At 30.5% G+C, this 13,946-nt stretch overlaps 1 protein-coding gene across 6 annotated transcripts in view; it reads left to right on the plus strand.

Annotated features, from left to right (window-relative positions):
- Positions 1–335: 335 nt before the first annotated feature.
- The window catches only part of LOC105834262 (TGF-beta receptor type-1), a 36,809-nt gene continuing 23,198 nt past the window's right edge, over positions 336–13,946 (plus strand). For 2 of the 6 annotated variants that reach the window (XM_012676604.3, XM_012676605.3), the window contains exons 1-2: positions 347–1,965; positions 11,193–11,304. In XM_012676604.3, coding sequence (XP_012532058.1) covers positions 1,881–1,965; positions 11,193–11,304 — 197 coding nt within the window. In that variant the 5' untranslated portion in view covers positions 347–1,880. Of the gene's footprint in view, positions 1,966–11,192; positions 11,305–13,946 lie in introns of all 6 variants that reach the window. The other 4 variants (XM_028194488.2, XM_012676607.3, XM_012676603.3 and 1 more) reach the window with 4 other exon arrangements.

Below are 13,946 nucleotides of genomic sequence, written 5' to 3' on the forward strand. Positions count from 1 at the left end.
AAAGAATAATGTCAAATTATCTTGTCTTATGAATTACAAAGTTTCGATGCTAATAAAACTGAAAGTACCTTAAAACAGGCGCATGCGTAAATAATCTTGACAGTAACGTATCAATTTTTTAGGCCCTGATGTTAACGTGGTATATTTGAGAAAAAAATGTAACGCGGTAATATTGCAAGGTTTTACATCTGCAAAATATAGTGAAGAGTGTATGAATTATATGTTTAAATAATTTTATTAATAATAAAATTGAAAAGTCACTTACTTTGTTAATTCTGATGTAGGAGTAAATTTTTTTGCTTGTATACGATAGTCAAATTATTAGTATTTTTTGTATAAATAATGAACAAAATATTTGTTCTTGATTTGTTTTTAATTTCCTAATTACTTTAACTCAGACGGATTAAGAAATTAGAAATGTCTATATATTTCTTTATATTTCTTTATATCGTATACTTTTTATATGAAAGTATAAATATGCTTTGTGCGAAGTGAAGTATTAAAATTGCTTTTAATCTCTAGATCGCTAATTAGTTAAAATTTTTTATTAACCACAGGATGTTATGAATGTACGAGAGTCAACTGATAAATGCTCCAAGTTCTTCAGCTTTTACAACGTATTTCGGAGCACCGTCTATTCGGAGCAAATGGATATTTTACAACGTAATAAAAGGTTTCTTTAATTTTTATTACTTTCTTATTATTTTATTGATTCGATCCTTATATCGTTTTGGTTTTCAGCTCATTTTCAAAATAAAATTGTGAAAATGGAGCAGCATGCACGCGTACAGCTGTATACGAAACTGACGAAAGCAGTGACGTATTTTACGGAACGCTTTAGGAGCCAACGGCAGTAGTGGCGGTAGTAGTAGCGACACGAGTCGCTGTCCCTGTCCTACGATCAGCGTGAAAAGCTCTAGCGAGCGGTCCGCGTGACAGTCGCGTCGAGATTGCGCCGAAGTCGTGGAGTGCCGACGACGACGACGACGACGACGACGGCGATCACGGCGACGACGATGATGCGCGGCGAAGTGTCGTTTCCGCAAGTTTCGAGTCCGTTGACGTGCGGTTGTCAGTGATACCGTCGTAGGCTACTGGTGAAACGTACATACACGTTCCCCGTGTACGTGAGCGTGCGTTCGTCATCGGAGAATTCGCAATAGGCCGGGCCTGTCGGTAGGAAAATGGCGGCGCGCCTTTCGCGGCGGCGACGTCGCGCGATCTAGCGTATCTGAGATATCGTCGCTCGTGCGAAATAACCGCTTCGTGGAGATCTCTTTCTCTCCGGAAGGAAGGGCTCCGCCTGCACCCGCCTTCTTCCTTGGCTCTGTCGAGCGAGATAATCGTCGCCGCCGGGTGTTGCTCGATCGGCGGGGGTATAACTTGTCGGCGAGCGGCGTACAGGCCGGAGCAACCGTGCGCTCGCTCCGGACGATGTGAAAACGCGGCGTGAAACAGCAACGGCAGCGGTTACGGCGGTGCGTGCGTGCGTGCGTCCGTCCGCGCGTGCGGTGATATAACAACAATAATAATAATAATACGCGTTGCGAGTCGCGCTCGCTCTCGGAAGCGAGCTCTTATGCGAGTGAGCGCCGCGAGCCAGCGGCACGGACGGCAGCGACCGCGGTGACAAGTGTCTCGTCGGCGAGGCGGCACCTCGCCGCCTCACCTCCTCGCCCGCGCGTGGTCGCCGGAGGATGATACCGCGGCCGGCGGCAGCGGTCGTCGGGCCTCGCGCGCGACGATCCTGCCGCGATCGACGGCGTTGAGCCGGCGACCCTCGATTGCGCTTTGTGACGACGGATCATCCGCGACAACGACCATCACCATCATCACGGCGGACCACCGGCTGCTCCTTCCGTTCAGGAAGCTCAGGAAAGATGAGAGGCGTCCGCGACGGCGGCATGGCGAGCCTCCTCGCCCTGGCGCTCCTCTGTCTCCTCCACGCGTTCTCCCCGGTGAACGGTACGCTATATTCCTTATCTCGATATATCGATAACACTAATAACTTTTTTGCAATGGTGGAAATGCACTTTCGACACTTGCACTTTCAATATTAAACAACAAGTTATATTTATATCAGTGGACGGTGGTAATGCCGGTTTCAGACATGTGAAAATTGTCCGACATTGCCAGAGTTTATAACCCCGTAATAATGTTTTGTATGGGGTTTTGTACAGTTTTCTATTAAATCAAAATTTGCCGGCAAAATCATGAGGATAAAGGATAGGGGTTGATCTGGTTTAAAATACAATATAACTCTTCTTTTTAATTATACATTGAAGGGGAAATTAAACTTTATTTGGAGCTTTTAAAAAAACATTTATGTCAAATAAAAATTGTTTCGGTATAATTGGTAATAGGAAGCTTTTTATTTTCCATCTCGTATAATTTGGAGATTATACGCGGATTGACATTTTGTTTTTAGAAAAATAGACAATTGTTATTAAAATTAAAGTCACAGAGAAAAATAAATATATTAGAACCGTTAAAAAATTAATAAATGAATAAATGTAAAAGGCCAATGAAACAAGAAAATATTAGATGTTAATTTAAAATTATGTGTTTAAACACTATACATATAGTCATAATTTTTTGTAGCGCATTTATAATTTTATTAAATTAGCATCTATATAATATCTGCTCGTTGGTGGCCTTTACACTCATTTAATTGTCTAACAATAAGTCAGAGATTCTCGATGAGAGCTTCTAAAATTGGGGAGCAATGTATGATAAAAGAAGGATGAAGTATATTTATTCTAGAACATAATTCGTATTTTTTGTTAATCTGCAATATCGACGATCGTAGACTATCGACCATCATCTTCGCGAAAGAAAGAGAACTGATGGATATGTACATATTTGAACAATTTGATTTCGCCGAGCAACTACACTCTTGCGCCCGAAGTTATTTTAAAGTTATGTGCAAAAGTCAACTCGTGGTAGATAATGCGAGCGAAAGAAAATTGTTAAGCGTTAGACAAAAAGAGACAATGATTTCTGCGAGCCTCTTTGTTGAACGCACTTCTGTTTGTCCCACGCGTTCTGCTTTGTAGACGATCCTTCTGTGTGTTCCGCATGTGTGTATGGGTGAAGTCTCTCTCTCTCTCTCTCTCTCTGTCTTTCTCTGCTCTTTCTGTATTTTCGTCGAGCCTCGTCTCGCGCTCGTTTTATCGTTCCTCTGTGTAGCGCGTCTCTGTCTCTTCCTCTGTCCCTCCGTTCCAGTCTCCGTTTCGCTTCTCCGCCCGTTCTCACTCTTTCTCCCCTTCAACGACGCGCACATAACGTTGCGTAAGTAACGTGCCGCGCCGTGGTGTACAGAAGGGCCGTTTAATCTCGTTGTTGCACGAGGTCCGAAAAGCATGCGGAAGGGTGAGCCGGTGCATACGGTCTCGGCGAGAGAGACTCCATACTTTTTCAAGAGCAGCGCCGCATCGGAGCGCAATTTACCCCCTTCAGTATTCCGCTATACCGGGGGGGGGGGGCATTGGATAGCTTAATGATAGAGTAGTCATGCATCAAATGGAAGACCCGGCTTTGATTCCCGCTCCTGCCATTTCACGTATGATATGAGTAATTTTTACTAGAAAAATATTATTTTCTTACGATTGAAACAAGAATCAAGAACACAATCTTAAAATCTTAAAATAACTGAATAATTTATCAAAATTATCATAAACTGGTGCTTTGTTTCATAGTAGAAGGGGACTACAGTTTTACATTAAAAAAGAAAAAAGAAAAAATCTACTAGACAAGGTATTTATAGTAGAAGTATATCGTTATAAAGATGATGTGATTCTTTCTTTTTACATTCCTTCTTGTATTCTTCTTTTATTTAAAATTATCACATTAAGTTTTAATTGTGTAATATTATCTTTTCACACAAAATTTATTTATTATGATGATACATACATTCTTAACTTTACTTTGTAAAACTAAAAACAAAAATTACCGCTTTATTACTCAGTCCATAATTACCAAAATAAAAAATTATAATTAATAATAGAACAAATTATAAAATTAAGGAGAAATGGAATTACTTATTTAACACACACACACACACACACACACACACACACACACACACACACACACACACACACACACACACACACACACACACACACACACACACACACACACATCCACACACACACCCACACACCCACACGGTGGTTGTCCTTGTGTAATCGTTATATACATATGTTCATCCTTGTTTAATATGTTAAACTGCTTCATGTTTCATTTCAACGTGAGAGATATTAAGTGTATTAGCAGTCGGATCTGTTTATTGCCCAGATAACTGTTACTCTTTAAAAAAAATTGCGATATTTTAAAAATAAATTATTTTAGATATAATAATTTATTTTTTAAATATCACAATTTTTTTTAAATAAAAAATACGTTAAATTTATAAAATAATATATTTTTAATTTGATATCTCGAAGTTTTACCAATACTATATATGCTTTTATTATCAAAGGTTACTTAAGTTTATGATAGAGTTCAAGGAAAGGTTAATATCTAGATATTTTAAGATTTATGACAGTAATTTCTTTGTAAAGTATCATAATTATTACAAAAAAGTAAAATAATTAATGTAGTATTTTTAATTTGATACCGAAACTTTGTACATTTATTATCAAAATATTCAACTTAAAGTAATATAATATTACTTTAGAGTTCACGATAGATTTAAGAAAAACTTATTAGTGTTTCTTTTTCTAAAACTTACTTATTTGCAATAAATACAAAATACTTTAAATAAATATATTGCCAATAAAGATTATTTTTTAGTAAGCAATATTTTCGAGACATAATTTAGTGATCACGCGAATTTGTTTACATCACATGTTTCTATCGCTACCATCTGCACATTCTTAGCTCATTTATTAGTATATTTAATTAAGATACATCGTTACCTTGCATTATACATTCCATAATCCGTACGTCTTACTTTTTTTGGTGTTGTAATCAATGCACGTCTGCGGGAAAACATTCAATTTTGATTTGTATCTGTTAACTAATTTAAACAGCATTTAATAGATATTGTTTTTGCGACACGTGAGAAATTGTGTATCCAAAACACAAAGTGAACAAGCGATTCAGCAGAAATAGATTTCGTAGTTAGTCATTATATTATGAAAAGCATAGCAACTTTAACCATTAACATTGAACTCTACTGTAAAAAAATCTTTTAAATTCATATTATCTTTTTAGATTCAGATATGGTTTTTTATTTTGACAAATATTTTTCTATACTCTCTAAATTTCCTAGAGTAAAACATCACTCTAAAAGAGTGAAAATTGAACTTGTGTAATGTTCGAGTGATTTGTCACTCTAATTAAAGTGAAAATGCACTCTATAAGAGTGAATTTTTACTCTAATTAGAGTGACAAATCACTCGAACATTGCTACACAAGTTCAATTTTTATTCTTTTAGAGTAATGTTTCACTCTAAGAAATTTAGAGAGTATAGAAGTAAGAATTTCTTGCTTAGTATCAAAATAAATATAGATGCAAATAATTAGTAAGCTATAATGTAAACAGTATAAAAACTTGAGTGCTATAAAACTTTATTCAGAAATACTCAATTTAACGATATTGTCGGCATAATGAAAAGGATGTCTTGTTCTTTTATCTCTCAACATACAAATACATATACAAAACACATACAATTTTTATCTTTTTGAATTATCTCTCGCGTATTTTATTCATTCTTTATTTGTTATATGTATTTTTGTTATATCCTTCCTCTTACGTTCGGCTTCGCTCTGATGGATTCAATGTTTGGTAATTGTCGTGCATGTAAATCGGGCTCTCGAAACCTCATTGAAAAAACAGCACACGCTTCTGCAACCGATAGTCAAAGTACCGTGCATGGCTATTTCTTTATGCCGTCGGTGCATTGTTATTCTATAGATTCTTACGGGGTATTAACATTTGCAGGTTGTTTGATAAAAGTGTTGTAAGATCCAGGAAAAGAACTGGCGTTATAACGACGTTAACGAGATTCCATGTATAATTATATGTATTTATATTATATCACATAACGCATATAAACGCAAATAATAACTAATACCTCTCGTAGAAGACGTCTTACAAGGAGAGGGCGGCAGATTTGGGTCGCCGATTGTAATAAGCTTTTTTATAGTATAATATTTTATAATAAGAGTAAAGCTATATGCAATATTCTTAGTTGTTTTCGAGAAAATTAAAATATATGTACAGTATTTTCAAATTCTCCGTATCTTCAGTTTTATTTACAGCTGTTCGGAAGAAGGCGGCGTAACCGAGCGGTGATAACGCTTGCTATATGATGCGTGCGAACTTAGGTTTTCGATTTCCGTTGTGCGTTACATTAAAACATTTTTTTTTACCTAAAAAATATAAAGTGTAAAATAAAATAAAGTCAATGTAATCAAGACGATTTTGTTTCTTAAAACATAAGTACAAAATATTAAAAGGCATTTTTTTCTAAATTTATCTATGTCTTTTATAAAATGTGCATGGTGTGAACTTTTGTTTTATAATAAGTACTTATGTATTTATTATTATCCAAATAATTGTAATCTATTTGTAAATATGATAGATTAATACAAAGTTTTAATTTATTTTTTATTTCTTTGTATAATCTCTTTTATTTTTTTTTCTCTTAAATTTCTTTATAATTTGTAATTAAGTATTAAAGTATAATTTTGATGAAAAAGTGGCATATAATATAATATAATATATAAAAGAATATGATCATGAGATTCATGAGTTTTGTGCATAAATTTAAAAGAAAGTGCCTTTTAATATTATAATTGCATTTCAAGAAATAAACTCGTCTTGATTAAATTAGCTTTATTTTATTTTATTTTATTTTTTAGGTAAAAAAATTCAAAAAATTCTTACATATGATGAGAATCGAATCCGAGTTCGTAGCATAGTAACCACGAGCACTATGATCACGGCTATATGCCGCTTTCTTTTGACGACTCTAATAAATCTGAAAGCAGGGAGGATTCAAAAATATTATATTTTTTAATTTGATATTTTTTGAAAATGGCTGAGAGTTGTGTACGTACTGAAAGGCTTTGCTTAAGTATTATACTTCAAAAAAAGCTTATTACAATCGAAGATTAAAAGCGAAGAGATAATATAAAAATGATATAGTAGTTTTTATTATTCCATATTTTATAATGTGATTTACATTGTAAATCATTAAATAAACTTTTGAGAAATTAATATTTCAAAACTGGGATAGTAATAGTAAAAGAGTCAACTATCAAATAAATTGACGGTTTAAGACAATTATATAATAAAATATAATATTTCTGTGAATATTAAATATTTAGTTTACAAAAAATAAGGAAATGCCACTTTAGAAGGCCTTTCAAATAAATTACTTCTTAGTGACTTTTCCTTATGTTATTATCTAGTTATTTTTGTTATTTGTAATTTGATATTAAACAATAATATTAACAAATTTTTATATAAGTTTTAAAAAGGTAATTATGTGTAATTTTTAAGGCAACATTGAAAAGTCAGATGTTGCCAATCATGGATAATCATCGTGTAGCAGTCAATATGTTAAAGTCACGGCTTATTCGTGCCATTAAGTGATAAATCACGGTACACGATTTAGTAATTCTACTGAATAACAATGCCAATAAAAACACTTTTTTATTGGAATATATATTAGAAATAAATTTATGACACTATAAAATCGTATACATTCGCAATTTAATAGCTACACAGTAGAACTATCATTGAATCTCGGTGATTCGTCACTTACAATGAAATTTATCCGAGTTGAGATACTTCGATTCCTTTTAAACTTGGCAATGTAGAACTATGAAATGTAGAACGAAAAATATTTTATCCATGTTTTTGAATTTTTTCTATTTTTGTCCATAAACAGTTTTAAGAACAGTTACTATCTTTTAATTTTTACCCTCACATGAGTATCACATCACATAATAGTATTTAAAGAACAAAATTTAATACAGAATATAAAAGTTTTTACCGCTGATTACGAATATGAGATCAGATTTTCAAAATTATTTGCTTAAAAAAATCTTTAAAGAAATTAGCAAAAAATATAAAAAAATACGATTATAAAATAATATAGATAGATATATAGTAAAAGCTATTTAGTTAAATTATTTTTAATATGGCAAATTAATCAAATTTTTGTAATAAATTGTTTACTTGAAAAATGTTTCAAATAAATAAATGTTTGTATAAAAATTAAATTACCTTTGTAACATCTGAATTGAATAACTGTAAGAGCAAAAAATAAAGACAATAACTTAATTCTTAGAAAGGCAAAAATGGGAAAAACATGGATGAAATATATATTTTTCATAATTCTACATTTGTGCCAAGTTTGAAAAAAAAGTTTGGAGTGTTTTCCATTAGGACAGGTTTACTTGTTAGTGGCGTGATTGAAGTCGTCCGTGTATACCATAGTCTTTTTATAATATACACTTTTTATACTTTCAATTAATTTATTATTGAAATAATTATTTATACAACATTTTTTTAAAACTATTATTAAATTTTATAAATATTTTAATTGTAACTCAGAATTTTTTGAAAGAATAAATAGTTAATTAAAAAATGTTATTGATAAAATTTGCCACGCTATTCAATTAAATTATTTATCAAAAATATATACATTTTAATTATTAAACATGAAAAAAATAATATAATAAAAAGATAAAATATAAATTTATTTATGTATGTGTGTAACAGTGCATTTTTTAAATAAATTTTAGTACTATTTTATAGCAATGCTTATTGATAACGCTTTTATTATGAGATTTAGGACGGACAATGGTTATTTATAACGTATCAAACGTGATATCGACGCAAAATGTCTGATAAACACCATTATGTTACACAACGTCGCCATATTCTCAACAGTCATATCTGTCTTAAGTTTTCAGTTGTAATCTGCGATCGAACGCAATACATAGATAATATTTAACACGCACGTCATCTTACTGTCCAATAAAACATTGAAGTCATAACATTTTCTCTCGTAAGATATGGAGGGAGGGTGAGTGACGTGATTTTGATCAATATCAGGTACGAAAAAAATATCCATCTGTCTCTATCTTTCTTGACACAAGACATCATAATAAAAATACATATTTCAAGAAAACTGTTAGAGATAGCTACAAATTATTTTTAATAATTTCCGTGTTTATTGGTAAAAAATAACTTGAGAATTTGAATTGAATTTGTCAAGAAAAAACTGTCTATACTGTGAACAATGTATTGTTTTTTAGAGGTAATAATCTTAGAAGTAATAATTACGAAATACATGTAAGATAATTGTTAGAAATTTTATTTAATGTTATTTCAGTTTTGAATTTATAACTTGTTTACAACTTATACTTGCAAGAAATATTGTGCTTTGCATATTATGATAAATTTATATCTTATTATAAAATATTATTTTATTTTATTTGAGCAGCTTTATGTAATTTTAATTAATATCTGTAATTAATTAATGTTAACATTAATATTATTAATTGATTAATTGAATATAAAATTATACAAAATGTAAAATTTATGGACACAGTTAATGTTAAAAGTTCAATGAAAACATCATTGCGCGCATTTGATGCGTCTTATGAATGCGTAATTTAAGATCGCGATAGTGTTTTTTCGATATTGTAATGCTGAATTGTAAATTAGATTTAAAAAGAAATCGCGCGATGCCAGCACGACCATATTGAATTAATTATCGATTAATAAGTAGAGTATTATTCTTAATATAAGACTTTGTATTAATGGATTGAAAACATATAATGTAACATAATCGTATAAGAATATCTTTTTATCAAAATTGATTCTTATTTGTAATTTAAATGTATATTATATATGTATGTATATGTATATGTGTGTATACACCTATATATATTTATAATACATGAAAACATTTTTTTTTCTTATTTAAATTAGGATTAAAATTTCTTTTTACGTAAACATTAATACTTTTATTTTATGTTTTTTATTTTCTTTTCTTCTTATAAACAGAAAGCACATGAAGAATAATATTTTAGATAGATAAGCCTGTTAATTTATATATAATTTATATATACCGTTGTTAAATTTGTACTGATTTCTATTATAATCTATTCTATATTCTTTAAATCTGTTTTCTACTTATTGACTGATTTTTGTTTCTTTGTATGATATAGACTGATTCTAAATATTTAACACATACATTTTTTTTAAGAATTATAATAAATAAAAATTTTTGTATTAGTTGTAATAATATCATAATTCGATATTAAAATTTTTATTTTCTAAAAATTTTTAAAGTCTTCTTGATAACTTAAATTTTATACAATAATCTTTGCTTGTAAAAACTGAATTTATCTCAAAGGGTAATTGAAATTGATAAGTATTCAACGTATCCTGGAAATTGTGTGTCAATATTTGCGAAACTTACGATGCAATGTTGTATTATCGTAAAATAAACTGCCCCTCAATTGTGGTAAGTGCCGTATAGCGTTTCACGATAATATCTTCCTTCCCATATTTCTTCCATTCCATGCTGAACCACGCAAGCGTTTCTTTCGCGAAATTTATTTTGCCTCTAGAACTCGATATCATCATATAATCCATATATACTTAGTCACAAAAGTCTATAGAAAATAGGAAAAATATTGATCTATCCACATTTATAATCATATTCATATAATTTTTCGATGTGGTTATATTATTATAAGCTAATTGTAATTATAAATATAAGAAATTATAACATATAATAATAGTGTGTATAAATAATATATATGAAGAAATTAATAATTCGTCAATATAATTTGATTTAAAGTAAATCTTTAAGTTATAATAATTGTATAAATTGTAAAAAGTAAAAGGCATTTATCTCTCTATTTAGAAACAAGTAAAAGGCATAATTATATTTTTAATACTCTAATACTCTAATTGAATCAAAATATTTGGCATCATTATTTTAAAAACTATTAATAGATTAAATACTGACCTACTAATTGATTTTAATACAAAACATTTAGAAATTGTAAAAAGCATGATATCTAATTTCACTAAAGAATATTCAACATTTTATGAAAGAATATACTTTAGATTATTTTTATGTAGGTAATAAGACAATTAAAAACTTAAATTTCTAGATATTTGTATAATAACTTAAATCTGTTGTTTTTAGGACTGAAGTGCTATTGTGATATCTGCTCGGATACCAATTACACCTGCGAAACCGATGGTTATTGTTTCGCCAGTACGAGCCTGAAAAACAACGTCATTACGTATGCTCGGAGGTAACGTATTTGCACGTGGATTTTATTGATGAGTGATCGCGATTTACACTCGAAACTCCCTTTTATTGACTCATCTCTTAGTCGCGCCGGTAGATTTGCTGTCAATTGAATAGCATTTAATCAAAACTGGCAAGCTCTTCCGATCTTCTAAATTATATTCACTTTTTCCACTACTAAGTTGCATTATTTAATTTGTTGATTTTCAGCATGTTATATCAATCATAAGGTATACGTCAGGTTATTGAATATTAACAAAATGATTTATTACGCATGATTGATTAGAAGAGCAAAATTAAGTCCGTTTCGAAAAGAGATTTGACACGGGCATATTGACGTTCATAATGAATCAGATAGTCATTATGGTGTCTGGACCGATGGTTATTAGCGTATGTTCAATAACGTTAATGTTAGTGTAGATTTTCTAAGTTTTCTCAACAAAACAAGATCCGGTTTGCTATCATTTTCTTGGTGTTATCAATAATATTTATCATATGAACAGACGGTTCATAATACATTGCGAAACTGTATAATCAAATGCAAAATTATTTAATTAGGTAGCATCGATTGTTTCAAAGAATTTTCTTATTAAGTTATTGTTCTTTTTAATTTTAATTTTAATTTTAATTTGTGATATTTTTATATTTTTTGTACTATAAATGTATTCGCGTTTAATTTAATTATATTCTTATCCATAGAATTTGGCATGATAAGTTTTTTACATTTAAAATATATTCTTATTTTTTAAGAATATTATTTGTTTCTTTTAGATTTATTACGAACAATATTAGTTTTTGGTCAATATGTACCCAAGAAAAACTGAAATACATTTATGAGAATAAATATGACATAAAATACCAATTTTTATTCTTATATATTTGTGAATTTTATTATAATTTTATCATATTTTTTATCACAAATTAATTTGTAGTTTAGTGTTTTTTGGTAGATAAGTTTTGGAGAGATAATCCGTAACAATATCTTCTTTTATTTGATTAGATAGATTGGTAAATACTAGTGGATAAAGTATTTACTTAAAGTTTTCTTACGTAATTTATCACGTATGAGGTTTGTGTATTTAACGGTTCAGGTCACTGATCATCTGTAAGAAATTCCGCGTTTTAGTTTCTATCGAATGACGGCTTTCGGTTGTTTAGTTTCGACATTGCGATCGATGTCCTCGTGGTTTTCATGAATAAACGTTTAGCCGGTTTTTCCAGCCCACGTTCTTGCCCGGGCCATAATTAGCGCCCTTTTCGGCGGAAATGAATTATTGTTGTCGGCTAGTCGTCGCGTTGGTAACGCTGCCGAACGCTGCAATGCGTGGTAAGACTTCAAGTTCGACCGCTATGACCTATGGAAATTCTGGTCGCGATCGATTGCAGGGCAAACTCGGGGCGAAATTCGATGTTACCTTCCCTTCTTCCGCGGTATCGATTTCGAATACGTCGAGGAAGTTTCTTACGCGCAAGCGTGGGGGTAGCCATACACAAATTTCAATCCAACCTAGGCAGATTAGATGTTACTGCCATAACTAGGGGATGTTATTTTTTTTAATACCTCATAGTGTAAATAAAAGGCCGAAAAATTTGTGCACTTTTGACAATTATTTCAGGTAAATCGAAACTAAAATGGAATAGAACGAATTTTTATTGTGATGAATATTAAATGTATTAAATGCATCAATGTAATTTAATGCATTCTTTAAGAAACTTAAGATAAAGATCTTTTCATTGATATTTTAAACAATTTCTTAGGATATCAAATTATATAATTTAATTATAAAAATTATTACTTGTGATTTATATTAATCCAATCTTTGTATAATACGCAAAATATAAAACATTATGATAATTAAATAAAGCATTCAAAGAATAAAAACAGAAATAAGAATAATTATACAATTTTATTTTGGTTGAAGTAATGCATGACTTACTTTTTTGTTTTATGTATTATATTTGGGACAATATCAGATACAAAAAGTGCTTGTGTAACATTATACAGGGTTATATATATAATGTTCATTAAATTATGCCATAAATATTTACTATAATATAATATTTACTATCTTTTTAAAATTTTAATATATATTAAAATTTTTTATTTTATCTTTTAATAATAGTTTGCTGTACTTAATCGGGTATTTATTAATTTTTTCTCTAAAATCATTCCGATATATACGCACTCATTGAAAATTTAATTTATCAAGCATTAATTACTATGTTTAGGATAAATAATTTATATCATTAAACATTTTATACTGTCTACTGCTAAAAAAAGATTATTTTTTGTGTTTGAAAAAATCTTTGCATTTTTGCTGTTTATAAAAAAGAAGGAAAGATATGCAGTCATAAATGGGACAATTAGGTTGAACAAAAAATACAATAGCTAAGTAGTATACTCCATTCTTTTCTATTTCTTTTATATATTTTATTAGTATTATTATATCAAAATAATGGATAAGCGCATCTATTTAAATTTACAATAGCTTCGGAAAAGCTTGTAAACATTCGCCATCAAAGAGGTCAAAAGTTGAAAAGATAGCGCAATACTGTCTGCGAAGTATACCGCGAATTCGACCTTTGGTCCTGTAAAGATCGACATTTTCTTTATCATGGTTGATACTTGATAGTATATTTTATTTC

The sequence above is a fragment of the Monomorium pharaonis genome, chromosome 2 (assembly GCF_013373865.1).
Source record: "Monomorium pharaonis isolate MP-MQ-018 chromosome 2, ASM1337386v2, whole genome shotgun sequence".
NCBI classification, from domain to species: Eukaryota; Metazoa; Arthropoda; class Insecta; order Hymenoptera; family Formicidae; genus Monomorium; species Monomorium pharaonis.